The following is an 18451-nucleotide window of genomic DNA, read 5'->3' as shown; positions in this document are numbered from 1 at the left end:
AACTCTTCTAAAGAAAAACATTTAACTGGGGCTGGCTCACAGTTCAAAGGTTTAGTCCATTATCATCATGGCAGGAAACATGGCAGTGTGCAGGCAGATTAGGGATGAGGGGACAGAAGGCCTGCAGAGAAATAAGAACTGGTGGGAGGGGGCATCTGAGACAAGCTGCAGGCTCCCCCAGTTCAAATCACCCTCAGCACTATACTGCTCCATGCTTCTACCAGTACGGCCCATTAAGCGATGCTTAAAGGGGTCAAGTGTTTTTCTAATCCAAAATCTCAAATCCACATTCCTCCAAAGAAAAGCATAGTCTGGCCTATTACAGCAAAACCCCACTCCTGGTACCAACTTCTGCCTTAGTTAGAGTTTTATTGCTGTGAAGAGACACTTGTGACCATGGCAACTCTTATAAAGGAAAACATGGAATTGGGGCTGGTTACGGTTTCTGAGGATCTATCCACTGTCACCTCGGTGGAAAGCACGGTGGCATGCAGACATTCGTTCACAGTGTTGTAGACACAGCTGGGCGCTCTATGTCTGTACTGAAGGCAGCAAGGAGAGACTGTGTTCCACACCTGGTGGAGCCTGAGCATGGGAGACCGTCAGTCTTGCCCTCACGGTGACACACTTCCTCCAACAAGGCCGCATCTCCTAATAGTGCCAACCCCCATAGCCAAGCTTTCAAACACAGAAATCCATGGATATGGATATGAATATGAATATGAATATCCTATTCAAACTATACCTACTCATCTCTGCCCTCCATCTCTGCCCTCTGCCCTTGGCAACCTCCCCCCTCAAAGAAAACAAAAAATAAAAATAAAAACAATAAAATGAAATAATAAAAAAATTAAAAATCTCACTGTGGAAGCTGTGGTGTGTCACAGTGTGTCACATACAAACAGTTTTACTTGGTAAATGTTCATTGTATTGACTCATTGATCTGTTTCGAGGCCTCTGGTTTCTGCTACGCTATTAATGCTCCCACAACCACGCCACCAGTGAGTGAAGGGGATCTCTCCCATGCCCACACCACCACTTGTCCAGGGAGGAGTGAGGCCAGCTCTCCTACTCGCTTCATGTTAGATTCATGCTGGTCTTCGTTTTCCCCAGAAGCCTCCTAAAAGTAATTTACATGCAAGAGCTCATATGAATTAATAATAATGGTTAAATCGCAAAGGAAAATTACTTGCTATAATGTAATACATATAAATGCCAAGCTTTGAATTAAGGTCTGTGATTTGTGAATGTTGCAATAAATATAAATTTTATTATCATTGAATTCTTTAGAAGCAAAAGTGTAGATTTTTAATGAGTAACTGTGCTAACAGTTTATTTTAATAGTGACTTCAGTATCATAATTGTCTCATTTAGTTTCTGGCTTTAACAACCTATTAAGTTTCCATATCATTTAAATTACGTGAATTATACCTTGGAACCATCTCATTTTCTTCCAGCCCCATTAGTTTACTTTTGGCTCTTATGTGTTCTTCTAAATCACCTTCCTGATTTATCTCCTGCTGATACACTGTTTACCTGGACATTTTCTTTGACCCCAAACTGGGTGACAAGGCTCTCCTCCTCCATGTTTTTGACTAGCTTCCCAGCATCATCCTTATCTGGCCTTGTTTCTTTCCTTTCGACTTTATTTCCCTCGCCTCAAAACACAGAAACCTCTTAATAACTTGGTTAATCATGACCCATAAATGTTAATATTCTTGGGAAAACTATAATTCTACAGTTCAGGAGAGGTGTCAGGATTGGCTCTACTGTATCTCACCACAATTCAAACAAAGAAGTACATTTAGGGGGGAATTGTATAAGTGGGGTCAGTGAGATGGCTCAGGGAGTAAAGGCTACCAAGCCTGACCATCTGCCCTCAGTCCCCAGGGCAGACATGGTGAAAGGAGAGAAGCAACTTCTACAAGTTCTCCTCTGACTTCCACACATGCACCCATACATACTCACAAAAATTAATTAAAGAGTGAGAAAAAGTTTAAATGAGATTTCTAAAGTAACACTGTTCCCTTTGCAGATAATACAAGCCTGACATGTGACTTGGTACTGAGTATCCATATCATATCATATAGACATGTGTGTGTGTGTATATATACACACACACACACTCACACACACACACACATACATATAAAAACAGTGCATCTGAGATATTTACAAGAGTATTTTTGGCTTTTTGAATTTTGAAACAAATGTTAAATGTAAGATATAGGCTGGGGCCAGGGAGGGGGTGCTGAAGTGATGGCCCAGTGGTTTGGGGTACTTGTTCCTGTAGAAGGCCTGGGTGCAGTTCTCAGCATCCACATGGTGGCTCATATCCTGTAACTCCAGCTGCATGGGGTGAAGTCCACGCAAGGCTGGACACAGTTGTGACCTCAGTGCTCAGGGGTGGAAGATGGGAGGCAGAGGAAGTTCAGAGGAATGATAGCCTGGGAAACCCAACCATGAACAATGAGACTGTGGCAAACACAGTAGATAGTGGGACTGGACCCCACAGGTCGTTCTCTTCTCTCTACATGCGGGTCCTGGCACACCAGAACTTACACACGTGAGTACATGCACACAGCCAAGGTGCAGTTAAACCCCATCATTAGAAGACACAGAATTGGAGTGATTAATGGTACCTGTTAAATGTGGGCATGATCAAAAAGACAGACTCACAGGAAGACCTCGAGGAGAACAACAAAGCGCAAAACAAGGAGCTGGAGCACGTCATGAGAGAGGTGCTCCAGCTGTAGCTGGGACCTTGCTGAGCTCTTAGCCCCAGCCCTGCTTAGCACACTTGCCTTTTACTCAGGCCAAAGAGGACTTTGGGTCTGCAGATGCAAAGGATATTGAAACAGCAGAGGAGATGTTTTGTACAACAGGGAAAGAAGAAAGCTTGGCATTAGGCCATTACTAACTGACCAGAGAGAAGTTCAGAGAAACAAAAGATGGCCAAAACCACAGTGATTTATTGGAAGATGCAGGAAGATCAAAGAATGGTTTTAGACACTCTCCAGAATTGTGAAAATGCACCATGGCATGGTTTGGTATGTTTTGCTGGTCTAGGTCTAATTCCTATACATACTCAAAAATGTAATGTACCAGAAAGGAAGGATGTGGGGGCAGAGGGAAAACAGCGCCCCGGCAGACGCAGGTGTGGCTGTGTGTTATCTCAGAGAGACCTTGGCTCACAGTAACAGATAAAGGCTTGGTGAGTGGATGTCCAGTGATGTCACCACGCTCTGGAAATACTGTTAGGAACAAGATCTGCAGCCAGCAGTTTGTCTCAGAAATGCTCAGAAAGCTTTGCTGGTAAGTTGGTTCAAAACACTCTTCCTGTCACACATCTGTGGAAAAATAATAGTTCAGGTACAACTTGTAGCTCAGTCCAAAAGGCCACAAATAACAATGGTTGTTAAAAGCCACACTTACGTTGTCTTGAGACTAGAAAAATAATGTGTCATTTTTCACTTTCAGCTACATGGGATAGCCTTTTTAACCAGAAACTATTGTCTGGCAGAGCTGTATCTAAACAACAATGAAATCTTTGAGATAGAAGGTATGTCTCAAACTTTCTTTGTTGGTTAAATGATTTTTCAATTAAGTAATAACTTTCAACTGTAATGATTACTAACAACATATAAAAGTCTATTTCATCATGTTTATTTTAAGTGAATGTCTGTACATGTAATTTAAAAATATGTTAGACCACTTTCTAGGTCAATATTATATGTCTTGCCCAAAATTTAAGAGGAGTATTTTTTTTATAGTATCACCATTATACTGTCTAGTTGGACACAACTAGCTACTGTAGAAAACAAGAAATAGTTAGGAATAAGAATAATAAAAACTACACATTGCCTTAAAATTTCTTATTGGTTGTGATTTTATCAACCAGGTCCCTGTTTCCACTGAATTAATTTTATAATGGTCTCTACACGAACAGTGTCAAGTCAGTCAGGAATAAGTGTGTGACAGGTCACGATCAGGAGACATAACAAACTGCTGGAGGCGCACGAGGCTTTAAAATAATGCATCGTAATGAAAATGTCAGACATTTTAACACCCATGATAAGGCCTTGTACTGTTAAGGAAGAAAGCATTCCAATTTAACTATGATTTGGTTATCACACAGATTAACTCTGCATTCGTTTATGCTTTTTAAAATGAATTAAAATGTGTTGCTCAAGAAAAAAATGAATATATGGTTTTCCATTCTACAAATAGCTGAGCCATTTAAAAAGAATGTATTGAATGGATGAGAAATTACTCTTTAATTTGCATTATAATTCTAAGTAACATAGGTTCACATGTGCAAAGAGACAGAATATAACAAACTGGAAATTCAAACAAGCGAACTCATTGCTTGTTTGCCAAAGCAGTAGCAGCAGGAAAAAAAAAAGCCCCTCTGGTCCCACATGACAGTCAGTTTTTATTGTTGTATGCTTAATCACAATTATCATTAATAGGCACTTAATCACAGATATCATTAACAGGCATTGCTCTTCTTACCAGCCATAATGCATTCTCTTGCTTTGTTATAATATCTAATTACTATGAAAAGATTCTTATTTGTATTTGTCAATTAAAGAAAGTAAAATTCATCCACAAATGTGGAAAATCTTGCAAACCCACTTTTGTTCTTTAGGCCTGCGTAACTTGCCCTCGCTGCACACTCTCCTGTTACACCACAATGAGCTGACCAACCTTGATGCCACCATGAAGGAGCTAAAGGGAATGCACAGCCTGAAGATCCTAAGTACACGCTGCGCGCCTATCGATTAAGACGGGGGAGGCATGGCACATTTGTTCTCCTTTCCGCAGCTCAAGCCTGGAGAAGTGGGCTTGCCGCTGGAGTGTGTAGCCCGCTCCCTAGAACGTGACTAGATTCTATTCTTTCTTTGCACATGCTTTTGAAAACATTTTTTTGGTAGGATGTCACGTAGGATGAAGATGACAAAAGTAACAAATAAGGTTGCGGGTGTCCAAATCTACTCTTTCGATGTTACGTCAGAAGTGAGTGGTGGCATTCAAGTTATAGGGCTATCCCTCACACACCCTCCTGCAGAGGCAGACCTGAGAGGTGGCTCTTCTTGCATGTGTGTACCCACGCAGGGCTGGGGACAAGAGAGACCTAGGGTTGATGGGTGAAATGAAGGAGGTATGGTGTTTCTTTGGGGGGGGATGATAAAATGTTTTAAAAACTGACTATGGTGATAAGTGGTTCAAATCATTTCCTAGACTGAATATGCATAAATTGTTAATTTTAAGTGGGTAAATATATGTGGCAGGAGATAGTGTATACTTATAAAGTAAGTTATCAAAGAGAGAATGCCCAAGTTTTCATACGTGTGAGAAACAACCTTCTTTAACATCTATTGGGTCATGCCCTGCAAGACACTGACTGCTGAAATGAAGAGCAGTACATATTTAGGAAATGATTAAAAACAATCAGTGTGTAAAGTTCATTTCTCAATATGCTGAAGGTTGAAGGGCTAATAAACACGCACAGACCTGGAAGACAAGACAGACGATCCCAGGTGTCCCTGGTAGAAGGCCTTCTGACCAATGAGGAAGTTTGTAGACCTGAGCTTGGAGACCTCTGGTGGTCAAGACACAGGACATTCCCTTATTCCACTTTAAGAACTGCCTGAATCTGCGTAAACTAGTATTGGCTGATGGTGAAGGTTCTAATCAGACCAACAGAGGAACTAAAGTTTCCGAAGCTTTTCACTGTTATCAGGAATGTCTCAGGTGCCTAAGGAGAAATGACTCGTGACAAAAAATAGATTTTGCAAAGTCCAAATACAAAAAAAAAAAAAAAATCACAAAATTACACAAAGATCTTGGTAAGTCCATGATTAAAGACGTGCTAAGGCCACCTGCCATTAGAAATTTTCTGAATTCTGATATTCCATCAGAGACTTGGATTGGTCTGCCTACTTATCTAATCCTTCCATATCAATCGAATGTTTCTGCAATTAAAGGGGTAGGTTAGATCCAGGCCTCTTACTTTGTTTTTCTATGAAATGGCTCACAGCTACCACTCAGAATCCCTTCAGCCACTGAGATAGCTTTCCAGAGCATTATTCACTTTACATCTTTGTCCTAGCCCCATCCAAAGCAATTCTTAAGAAAAAGTTCTTGTTACTGATATGAATATGAAACAGGAAAAGAAAATTATTATATAAGTCGGACATAAATAAAATAATTAAGAAGTTGCTTAGAGTCTAGAAATGTTGCTAAGAGATAAATAGATTCAGTATAACTGGTGTTTTAAATAATAATCCCTATATGTCTGATGTCTTTCTTGCTAAGGTATTATTCTCTTAACTGTGGTAAAGATGCAAAGCTCAGAGATTTACCAATTACTTGTGTTAAAACACATCCATTTTTTAATTGATGGACTCATTCATTCGATGTTTATAATTCATTCTGGGTATAGGAAATCACTCATTCACTGTCAGATTCTGTATTTATTAACAAATGCCCAAGTTGAAGAAGAAAATCATGATCTGGCCTTTAATTGGGTTTACAGTTTTATAACTTGCAGTCTCATTATTTAGATTTGTTGAAGGAACACAGTACAAAACTATTTGTACAGTTATGAAACAGTATGCAATGTTAGCCTTAGTATGGAACAGGGCTGGCCATTGAACCAAGATGCCTTGTTCAGAACTCAATGGACCTGCAATCCAACCCAGGTCCTACTTGTCAGGGAACATCTGAGCACACAATTGTGGGACCTGAGTTAGGGATGAAACCCTCGTGCTCTTCAGAGGCCAGGCTGGTCATAAAATATCCGTATTATTACATGTTGTGATGGTTAAAATCATCTCTACGTAACACAAGGGTGATATCATTCAAGTTTCGGTAACAAGTTATGGTAACTTGAGAAGCCTGTCGTGGGGTCGGTCATTTCCTTGCAGTCGGTTAAAAAGAGAGCATTTCTGGAAGGGCTTGGTAGCAGTGCACGGGTTCCGGCTACAGACACTCCGTGAGGAAACAAGTTTGCTCTCAGCAGACGGCTGACATTTGTACAGTGGTGTCCTCACACTAGGTTCTTCGGAGCCTCGTTTGCCATCTCAGAATAGACTTGGCTCATTAAAATGAGAAAACCATACATTTTCAAATGTTATAATTCCTCTCTTTTCAAGTAAGAAAACCATGTAAAAATCTAAAGTGTTATTACTTCAGTCACAAGTTCTTCTGAGGGTGAGAAAATAGCCTGGGGGTAAGGCTCCAACCATTTCAGCACTGCACCCTCCTCTGGCATTTATGAGAAAAATTGCCAGCAATTGCCCAGGAGACAGAGGGCTGGGAGCTTCAGGGAGGCCTGAAGCCAGCAGCAGAGTGTGAGGTCCTGGTGCCTGGAATTCCTGTGTTCCAGGCCAGGCAGGGCCCCACCTCATCTCTCCAGGAGGTCTACCTTTCCACACCCTCCCTGCACAGTTCTGTCATCCCCACTTCTGCCCTCCAAACTCTGCAAAAGGGAACCCTCCCATATCTCCATCCACTGCACCAGAAACGAGTTCCTCTCCCCATCGGTCTCCTGCCCCTCTAGCAGCCTATCTTAGTTATGGTTTCCACTGCTGTGGTGAAACAAACACCATGACCAAAAGCAAGTTGGAGAGGGAAGGGTTTGGTTGGCTTACACTTTCACATGTATATTTCATCACTGAAGGAAGTCAGAACATGAACTCAGGGCCGGAACCTGGAGGCCAGACATGATGCAGAGGCCATGGTGGGTGCGGCTTACTTAGCTTGCTCCTCCTAGCTTGCTCAACCTGCTTTCTGATAGAGTCCAGGACCACCAGCCCAGGGATGGCACCGTCCAAACTGGGCTGGCCCTTCCCACATTACGTACTAATTAAGAAAATGCTTGCCCATAGCCTGATGTTATGGAGGCATTTTTTCGGCTGAGGTTCCCTCCTCTCAGATAAATCTAGTTTGTGTCAGGTTGAAACAAAACAAGCCAGCACGCAACAGCGAAAAACATCAACAAGGTTCTTAGCCCATTCTCTTGCTCTTAAACTCTGCTCTCACAAGTTCTTCATTTCCCTGAGTACACTTAGCAACTTGCCTTTCATCACAGGCAAGACCTTCCTACTGGAGCTTCAGGGACAAACCTTGTTAGAGAGCGTGACTTCCAGGTCCTTCAACATTTTCTCTTCCTGTCATCAGCAATGCGCTATTCCGTGCTGTTGAGAAAGAGCAAGGAAAAGAAGGATGCTGGGAGAGAGGTGGGCCTCCAAGCCTCTTTTTCTAAGTCTATCTGGAATGCCCTTGAGGGTGGGCTCAAGAGGATCTACCAAGCAGAAGGGACCCCCAGGTCTTCCCCAGCAGCTATGTGAGAAAGAGAATGTTGTGCCCACTGCACTTTCCATCTCTGCTCTATAGCAGTTTTCCCGCTAAATCAAAGGTGATTGCCTTCGTGTGTTGTGTTGCAGTTCACAAATTTAGAAGCGGGGGAGGGGGGCTGCTAACAGGAGAGATGGTGGCCCAGCTTGGCAGGACTGCAAAATCCAGACGCCTGCTCGCTGATTAGCAAGCTGAACGTCCTTCCGTGGGATGCTCTTCCTTAGTATCATTTTCCCCATCTGCTAAAACAGAGGCATTGTCGATGATAGCACTTCCTTTCCTTTCAGACAGGGTCTCACATGTAGCCTCGGCTGGCATCTAACTCCAAATGTAGCCAAGGTTGGCCTTGAAATTGAGCTCGTCCTGCCTCCACCTCCACTGTGCCTTATTACCGGTGTCTATCACTACACCTGGCTTCATGTAGTGCCGAGGGCTGAACACAGGACTTCCGTACAAGCCCAGCCATATCAGCTTTCTCCTAAAGTCCTTTAAGGACAGTTGGGTCCTTGGGCTGGAGAGACGCCTCAGCTGTTCAAGGCCAAGGCTCACAACCAAAAGGCCAAGTCAATTTGAGTCTGCTTCCATGAGGACTCTTAAGTTCTTGTTAAACTTTTAAAGTCAATGGGAGCCAATTATTTAGATGACTCTATCGTTTTCTGTCTTCCTCTTGTCTTTCATTGAGAAGCTCCACACGGTGACTCATCCAACGCAAGCCTCTGCGGCACAGTGGCAGAGACACTGTGATATATTGTTGGGTAGATGCAAATTTCGTAGACTCTGACTTCCAAATTAAGATAAGCAAGACAGAGCTGGCGCCACTGGGGTGTACTCCGTAAGTAGCCTAGAGGGAAAGGTGGATTAGATAGTATTAACCTATTGAAAGCGAAAGTGTAAGCAATTTTGCTTCATAGCTGCTGCAGGAATGTGCCCATCCATCACACTAAGCTTTCAGAACACTCAGACACAGGAAACTGATTTCATATCTCAGAAAGTTAATTTATGGTAATTTTGGGACCAGCCATCCAAAATGCATAAATCCAACATGTTTAATACTTAACTAGTGTAGGATGGGGTAGGTGGGGAGAACTGAAAAAGAGATTGCTTTCTTCTAAAGTACAGGAGCTAGAGAAAAAGTGAGGGATAATGAGGAAATAGCTTCCAGCTTATTTTTCTCAAGCAATGTCATCAGCCGCTGGGGTGGCTGCTCTGGTGGCTGCTACACGGTTTCTTTTTAAGATGAGAGGGGCAGCCTGCCTCGGTGAGCACGGGTGTTCACAACCTAGACCTCGCTCACAAGCAGGGAACAAGTTCCCTTCTGAGTGTGGTGCTTTATTTAGCTGAGGGTGGAGGTAGCTCAGTGAAGGGCTTGTCTTACAGGCATGAGGGCATGAGGGCCTGGGTCCCTAGAGCCTACCGAAAACTGCACTGCGGGGCTGCGTGCTTGCGATTCCAGCACTGGGACAGCAGAGGACGGAGAAGCCCATGGGTCCCCAGACCCATGTCATGTCATGTCAGTGGAGAGCCTGTCTCAAAGGAAGAGGACCAGAATATCTGAGGGTGATATCCAAGGTTATCCTCTGACCTTCACACACAGGTACCCACTCCTGGACTGGCATCATGCACACACACATACACAGAGACACACATGCACATACGCACGCACGCACATAAGCATAATGAACTTTCGAAAATAAGTTATTTGAGTAAAGATCAGGAGAAAATTTCAGAAAACAAGTGAAATAGTAATGTTCTCAGACGGTAAGGACAATATGGACCGCTAAGCACCCTTCATTAAAGGATGCTGAGAGGCTTCCTGTCAGCACCCCGCCCGCATAGGCAGCCTGGCCACCCAGGGGCTCTACTAACTATATGAATAGGGGGACAGGGCGTGTGATTCCACAGGAAAGCCACTGGGAAGCTGACTTCTGCTCTAAAACATTCATGACTTTTTCCTCCTCCAAAATTCTCACTAAAGCGTTTTGTGTTTACGAGCGTGAGGAGAGGCTGAAGCTACGGGGTGGGCCTCCTTACGACATGTGTCCACGCAGGTACCTCTTCCCTACCCACAAAGATTTGTTCCCACTTTAGGTCCCCATCAGAACAAACTTTAAACCTCTTGTTGTTGCTGCCACAGTCTGGATTTTTCTTTCTTTACCTCCCCTTCCTTCCCCCTATACCTAACTGTCCAGCCACCGGCTCTACATTTTCCTTGACCTTTCCTCATTCCTTAACTTGCACTTAATTGTGTAGGAGAGCTCTGCCATTGCTTACTTCCTCTGTCTAGAAAGCGCATGTAAGGATTTGACAAGCCAGAAGAGCTTGTGTTGATAAAATACATATCTCAGTGTCTTGTCACTGATGGAGAGTAGTATGTCCAGGTATTGTTTCTCTTCAGTTTTTAATGAGCTTGTTTTTCAAACATGCCTCTCCGGTCTTCTTTACGCTACAAACTATGCATTCTAAATGTTAATCTGTTCTTCTGGGCTTCCGCTGTTTGATAGGTCGACCCTTGATTAAAACCCCCTGTGTGTTATGAATAGTCTACAGAGCAGTGCCCTTAAATTTAACAAATGAGAACACCAGCCACATTTTCTCTGGTGGCACAGCTGCGAGGTAGCTGGAGCTCTTTGCTCTACTGCCATCTAGCGGCCGCCTGCTTTAGGAAACATCTTGATACTGCGCTGAAAAATCACAAAACTTCATTTCACAGTGCATCTAAACAGTCTCATTTCGTGTTATCAATAAGTGAACAGGAAAAAAAATGTCACCAGAAAATAAAACACGCAAAACTCCTAGTTAACGCGTTTTAAAACTATCCCTCCGGGCTGATTTTGACGGATGATTACTTCAGAAGCTCCAGGATCTATACCCTCCACCTGCCCCGTCTTCCCCACCACTGTCTTGCAAAGTCAGGTTCATTACCCATCCCTTAGCCACGGGAGTCTTGCAGAGAGGCCGTAGCATCCACATCCGGGTAGCTCCTTCTGAGGTCCCTAACTGCTGTTGGTGTGTGCATCCTCTGACGTAGCGACAGCGAGGTACCACTGCCGGTCTCCATCCAGCCCCTTCCCCATTATCTGAGACTAGACTAATTCCCAGGGATGGCTTGTGACATCTACCTACAGACTTTGACAATGTCCTCATTCGTGCCAGGTCTGGGTCAAGCTAGCACTATTTCTAATGGGCAGTAGCAACCAGTAAACCTTGAATGAAAGAATCCAACAGATTAGAAAGTGCGAGGTGCTCTAGCTAAGGAAACGGGTGCGAGACGGTGGCTGGACTGAGCTGGCACAGTTGCTCAGCTTGCGCTGATTGTCCTTTTGCACTGTGAGTCTTGCATCTTCTGTCTTCAAAGGTGGTGAAAGGAACTATTGTAAAACCTAGCATCTTATTTTGGATCCTTCCTTTGCAGGTCTGTACAAAAACCCTTTATCGCAATATAACCTCTATCGTCTGCATGTCATCTACCACCTTCCGGAAGTTGAGCTGCTTGATGGGAAACGTAAGGATGCCTCTTTCCTGTAGAAACATTAGAACCTCTCTTGTAAATCAGTGCTTTTACAAAAGATTTATTTCTTATTATGTATATAATCTTCTGTCTGCATGTATGCCTGCACGCCAGAAGAGGGCACCAGCTCTTATTGTAGATGGTTGGAAGCCACCATGTGGTTGCTGGGAATTGAACTCAGGACCCTGGAAGAGCAGCCAGTGCTCTTAACCTTAAACACCTGTGACAGTTTACCCTTGCGAAAGAATACTGCCAGTTAGCTGTGAGTAGGAACTGTTCTGTTATCCACTATGACACATATGCCCTCTGAAACTTGCCCTAGCTCAGGAACTCAGGTCTGTTTCACTTTACAAGGCTGGGCCTGTTGCCTAATGCATGGACCATCCTCTCCTTCAAGTCAGGCTGTGGATATTAGCATAGGTGATGCCAAATTGTTTATTTTGGTTTCGTATGTTTATGTGGAGATGTGCTTGTCTACCTCTTTCTCTGTGTATTACAGACATGCCTGGTGCCCCCAGGGGCCAGAAGATGTTAGAGCCCCTACAACTGGAGTTGCACATAGTTGTGAGCCACCATGTGGGTGTTGGGAATGGAAGACCAGCCAGTTCCCTAATCACTGAGCCATCTCTCCTGCTCTTAATGCCAAACTGTTTACCCTGGACACTTTTCTTCCTTCCTTCCTTCCTTCCTTCCTTCCTTCCTTCCTTCCTTCTTTCTTTCTTTCTTTCTTTCTTTCTCTTTCTTTTGTTTGAGACAAGGTTCCTCTGTGTAGCCCTAGCTCCAGACCAGGATGGCCATGAACCCACAGATTCACTTGCTTCTGCCTCCTGAGTGCTAGGATTAAAGGTGTACACCACCACCACTGCCTGGCTTGACGCTTGGTTTCTTATTTCAAAACTGATTTATACTAAATTTTTTTAAGATCTAAACTCTAAAAGTCATCTTCTTAAAAATTCTATAAGTTCACTATTAAAATTGGCATACTCAACAGTTACCTCTTATACATGTCTAGGTGCACTTGTCTATACACACACATATATAAGCATGCATTATACACATATAGCACAATGCGCACACAGATATATAAGCCATGCATTATATATATATCACTCATATTATATAAGACATGCGTTATACATATACAACACACACACATATATATGACATGCATTATATATATATATGTTTAGCACACACACATATATATGACATGCATTATATATATATATATGTTTAGCACACACACATATAAAAGCATGCATCCCATTGTGCGCTTTTGAAGCCTACTTCACCCTCATACAATATGATCTGTCTGTGTTCCATTATCTTTCTAACTTTAAAGACTATCCCTCATGGGTTGTTACTGGGTGAAGTCTTCCCATGAGGATATATCAAGACCTGACCGTTTCCTTTCCAACGGTGATGAGGGAGTGAACGAAGGGTGCTTCCTGGTGCCATGTCAGCCATAAGAGTCTCAGGAGTGTGCTAGGCCACAGGGTTGAGCTGCACCCAGTGACATGAAGCCATCTACTGAGTGCTTGGGAGACTGTACTAATTCCTTTGAAATCTCTTCACAAAATCTGTTTCAATAAATAGTCATACATTACTTAAATATATTTTGACGTAAAAACCACCCCAACATCAGTGTGTGTGTGTGTGTGTGTGTGTGTGTGTGTGTGTGTGTGTGTGTTAGTGCATGTATATATGCTTGTGTGGACACACTCGTATGTGCTGTTGCACACGCATGTTTGTGGGATCAGGCAGGGGGTGTCACTGGCTGTCTGTCTTCTTTGATCTCTCTCCTCCTTGTGTATAGAGTCGGGGTCTCACCTAAACAAGAGCCTCACCAATTTGGCTGGTCAGATGGCTCAGATCAATTTTTTAATCATGCTGTATGCTTGTGTTAATTCTAAATACCCTGCCTTTCTCTCTCTCTCTCTCTTTCTCTCTCTCTCTCTCTCTCTCTCTCTGCCTTGATTAGAAGTTACAGAGAAAGAGAGAAGATCTATGATTACCATTTTTGACCACAAGAAAGCTCATATTGTTCAATCAATAGCCTTTGGAAGAAGAGTGGACCGCAAGTCACCAACAAGGCAAAAAGTAGTCCAAAAACTTCCTTCAGGTACTGTGCAAAAACGAAAATGAGATGAAAACCCAGTGAGCTTTAAGAACACTTGATTGTCCAAGAACTGCAACTTTCTTGTGTAGTGAAGTAGCTTCTAATTAATTTCTAAGATTGCATTTTCACTTCATATTTTCCACTGTTGATAAAGTGAATAATGTAAAACCGTCACTCATCCATGTTCCCTGACATAGTACCATAATAGTGAAGGGGATACCATGAAGCCTGTCTCCAGTATCCAGTGCAGAGGAGGAAAAAAAATGTAAGTTGCCATTGCTATTGCCAATGGCAGTTTTCTCAATAAAGGGTAGACTAACATTTTATCATATAGGAAAAATGTTAAGAAGAAATGAAGATCATTTGTAATTTTACCAGCCAAAAATCAACACTATCAATATTTTGGTTACACTCACATCCAAGGTGTCATATAGAAATATTACAGATAATTTCAGTTATGCTTTGTCAGTTGGCACATATTTTATGTAACGTCCAAATAGAGATTTATTTTTCTCACACAGCAAAGGACACAGGGACAAATTGAACAGAGTTACTGTAAAGTTTTGTGATACTGGAAGAAATACTGACAGATTTGTCTACATAAAAGTAAAAGCTCTGATGCAGCATGGGGACAACATTGAAACACAAACTGGAAGAAGCAGAGCAACAGGTGGAAGCTGATCCTCACAGACCCTGACAGACTCTCACAATTCACTTAGTGTAACCCCGGGAGCAGGGCTAAGGTGGTGCCAGGGGCAAAGTGCTTGCTGAGCATGCCCAGAGTCCAGGTTTGATCTCTAGCACTAAACAAAAAACAAAACAAAACAAAACAAAAACAGGAACTTTCTGTGAGGCCAGGGCACGCTGGGTTCCTGTGCCAGGAGGCTGAGACAGGAGCATCATGTTCCAGGTCAGCCTGGCTAGACAAGATGATTCTGTAAAACCACCAAGTAACAACAAAATGCTCGATGGGCTGGGGACATGGACAGTGAGTAAGGTGTTTGCTGGACAAATGTGGGGGCTGGGACTCCTAAATCAGCCCAGAGTGCCAGCATGTGCCAGTGACTCCCGAACTGGGGAAAGAAAGGCAGATACATCCCCAAAGCTCGCAGGCAGCCACTCATCTGCAGCGCTGGGCTCAGTCCTGTGAGAGTCCTTGTCTCAAAGAAAAGGTGGAGAGCAGCGGAGGAGGACAATGGAAGTAGGCCTCTGGCTCTGCTCATGCACATGCAAGGTGAGTGTAGCTATGTGCGTGCACACACACACACACACACACACACACACACACACACGATTAAAGCCAAATAAAATAAAATCCCTGTAGATAAAACAACAAAGAATATAAACAAGTCATTCCTAGAAAATAAGAAATGGATACAGTGAATATCTTTACTTATTGCCAAAAAAGTACAAACCAAAGCAGTAAAATACCATTTTCATCCAACACGGAGGGGGAAAACCTTTAAAGGATAAAAGTGAGAAAGCAAAAGCACATGACATGCTGTTTCTGAAACCATGGTCAACTTTCTTGGAAACCAAACTGTGGTACCTTTCAGTAGGTAGAATCTGCAAAGTATATGACATAAAAATGCAATTTGAAGTCTCTCCTGAGCAAGTATATGCACACGCGGGCAAGAAAAACATGAGGCTGCTCATTGCAGTGTCTTTGTTTAATAGTAAACGCAGGAGAGACCTCTAATGGTTAGCCACGGGTAATATTGTATTAGCTGACATTTGTACAACACAAACTACCCCAATATAGACTTACCTCATGATGTATTTGTAGTAGTTAAAGGCAAAAGTAGAGTGTATGTGGTGAATGTCCTTGCACATGCATGGTCACTAGGTCAGAACACGGGGTGTCTTCCTCTGTTGCTGTGTTGGGCGACCCTCTACTGCATTGGGCGATCACCATGGAAACGGTGGTCTTGCTGGTCAGAGGGAGAAAGGAGGAGATCTGGGTCAAAGAGGAGTCTCAGCTGTGCTTGGCAACCAACTCCTGGGGATCTAATGGAACATAACTATGGTTAAAACTCTGCTAAAAAAAAAAAAAAAAAAAAAAAAAAAAAAAAAAAGGAAGGAGGGTACCTTTAATGTACTTATCATACGCACACCCAAAAGAGAAAACGGTAGCTGTATGAGATGCCAGGCGTGTGTGTGCCAAAACATCGAGTAGCACACCATAAATCTGCCTAATTGTTACTTTTCAATTATATCTCAGCACCGCTGTGGAGGTGGGGGAGGACTGCCTGGGAAGTGAAGAAGGGCCAGGAGACTTGGGCAGCCACTTGGGAAAGGAATGATGCCACAGCTCTCGGCTGTGTCCTCTCTTGAGGCCTGGCAAGAGCTCACGCTCAAGGCTTTAGTGGCCCAACAGGTGCAGGAAGGTTCTGTCTTTGGCCCTGCACCAGGCCTTCTGAAGAGGAATAAACAAACCCACAGCAGACTGACAGCTACCCCCAGAGCTCCAGGCTATGAGGTCTGGCCCTTCAGCACTAAGCTCTGGAAGATGGGAGTCTTGTGATCTGGGATTTGTTTGTTCTTTCTTTGAAGTCCAAGCCAAGAGTCCAAATGGCTGAGATGGCCCGAGATACTTGTCCTGACTACTTTTACAGAAGCATGTACTCATCAGGGAAAACAGGGTTTCTTCTGTGTATGAACCCCACATATCAGAGACAATGGAGTCCAGCCATGCTGATTTGGTACATTGTTTTCAGGGCTTTGAGATGTCTTATATTAAAGACTGCTCCAAAGCCTTAGGAAAATGCATTACCTGAGGGAAATTCTCAAATTTGTTCTAGTTTATAAAGGTGGTTTTGCCAGCTTACTTGAAAAGAATAGCCAACATTGTTTCTTTATTTTTAAGTGCTGATCAAATGTTTGAAAAATACTAATTTAGAATTTTATTTTCAGATTTTGCATTTGGGGATAATGTTGACAAGTGAGTGGATTTTGTCTTTGTTTTTACATCTTTACTTTAACTGTCAGACTTTTTAGAATAATTGTCTTATCTCTAAATCATACCTATCTTTAGTAGATTTTAATTAATTAAAAGGTATTAGCCTTTCAATAGATGGAAAAAACGGTTGTTTTTCTTTGACAAATGAGTTCATATTTGACATGTTCAGGCTTTTAATTTTAATGTTGTTATTATAATCTTAAGTAAGTAAGCAGATGATTAGATGCATAAAATATTAAAACTTGTTAAGAACTATTAACTATTCCAAATGAGGAAATTGGCTTGTTTGCTTTGCCCTTAAATACCTTCAGTAAAAAGAATGATCATGTAGATTAACATTTTACATCCACTAGAATTTACAATGTTCTAAAGCAAACAGTTCGCTAATTCTGTGGAGGACATTTCAAATTCATGAATACTAATGAACTTAAAAACCATTACTTTTCTAAGTCTGAATGTTTTCCTTAGGTCCGATGTTAAAAAATATTCTCTTAATATACAAAATAAGTAGGGGAAATAACTTCAAAATAAAATGTTTACAATATTATTATGCATGATACCAAAAAGTGTCTCCAGTTTGTCATTTACCAGTTTTCCACCAGGAGCACATGAGCATGTGAGACTTTGATAATAGATCCTAAAACATATCTAGAAAGTCCACTTTTTTCACTGGGCCTGAAAGTCATGTCAGTAAAGACCATAATTTTGTTGGAACTCATGCAATTTATTATGTATCTGATTTATATTAATTCACTTAGATAAGAACTTCAGGGCTTTATGGAAAGCAGTTCCCCAGGATCATGAGACGCCCTGGTCACCACCCTCCACAAACACACACACACACACACACACACACACACAGGAAGTCCTGCTGCTCTCACGCTTGGTTTTTTGCTGCCTTTGCAGGACAGTGTTTGCTGACCCCGAAGATGCCGTGTTTGTAAGGTCCATGAAGAGATCGCTGATGGGCATCAAGTGCATGAACTGGGACACTGTCCCAACAACACAAGAGGAGCGGCACGAGGAGCAGAAAGGGATCGACTCTGCCCAGATGGTCATGATTTCTCTGAGATAACAGCATGTCCAGATATCCCGCTGCTGCTTGCTTATGTGTCAAACCGTCCCTGCGGCTTAGCACATTATGCATTCATTGCAACTTCAAGTTTTACATAGAAGAATCAGTGATTAAAAGGAGTCCTACACGTTAGGCTCCACAATGTAGGGATTTCATATAAGCTAGTTCATGTGTATAAGAATATATAAAAATTGTAAGTGTAAACAACACATCTCCCCCTAAATAAACAAGGTAACCTACCTGGCACTATCGGTCAAGTAATAAAGCCGTATCAACTCTCTAAAAGTCTGTTCTTCCTGCTAGCAGGTGCCATCTGCACTTCCATACTAACCACTGTCCTGATTTCTAGAGAGAAAATGAATAGTGTTTGATCGTGAAAACTGTGTAAATGTGGTCATTGATGATGACCGCTTCGTGGGCGGCTTC

At 42.6% G+C, this 18451-nt stretch overlaps 1 protein-coding gene across 1 annotated transcript in view; it reads left to right on the top strand.

Moving 5' to 3' along the window:
- The window catches only part of Lrrc72 (leucine rich repeat containing 72), a 44882-nt gene extending 26857 nt beyond the window's left edge, over positions 1 to 18025 (top strand). The window contains exons 4-9 of the mRNA XM_060380203.1: positions 3481 to 3562; positions 4652 to 4762; positions 11777 to 11866; positions 13854 to 13994; positions 16905 to 16932; positions 17857 to 18025. Coding sequence (XP_060236186.1) covers positions 3481 to 3562; positions 4652 to 4762; positions 11777 to 11866; positions 13854 to 13994; positions 16905 to 16932; positions 17857 to 18025 — 621 coding nt within the window. The remainder of the gene's footprint in view (positions 1 to 3480; positions 3563 to 4651; positions 4763 to 11776; positions 11867 to 13853; positions 13995 to 16904; positions 16933 to 17856) is intronic.
- The last annotated feature ends 426 nt before the right edge of the window (positions 18026 to 18451 follow it).

The sequence above is a fragment of the Meriones unguiculatus genome, chromosome 1 (genome assembly GCF_030254825.1).
Source record: "Meriones unguiculatus strain TT.TT164.6M chromosome 1, Bangor_MerUng_6.1, whole genome shotgun sequence".
Classification (NCBI taxonomy): domain Eukaryota; kingdom Metazoa; phylum Chordata; class Mammalia; order Rodentia; family Muridae; genus Meriones; species Meriones unguiculatus.
Note: the sequence above shows the minus strand (reverse complement) of the source record. Positions and strands in the feature narration are given on the sequence as shown.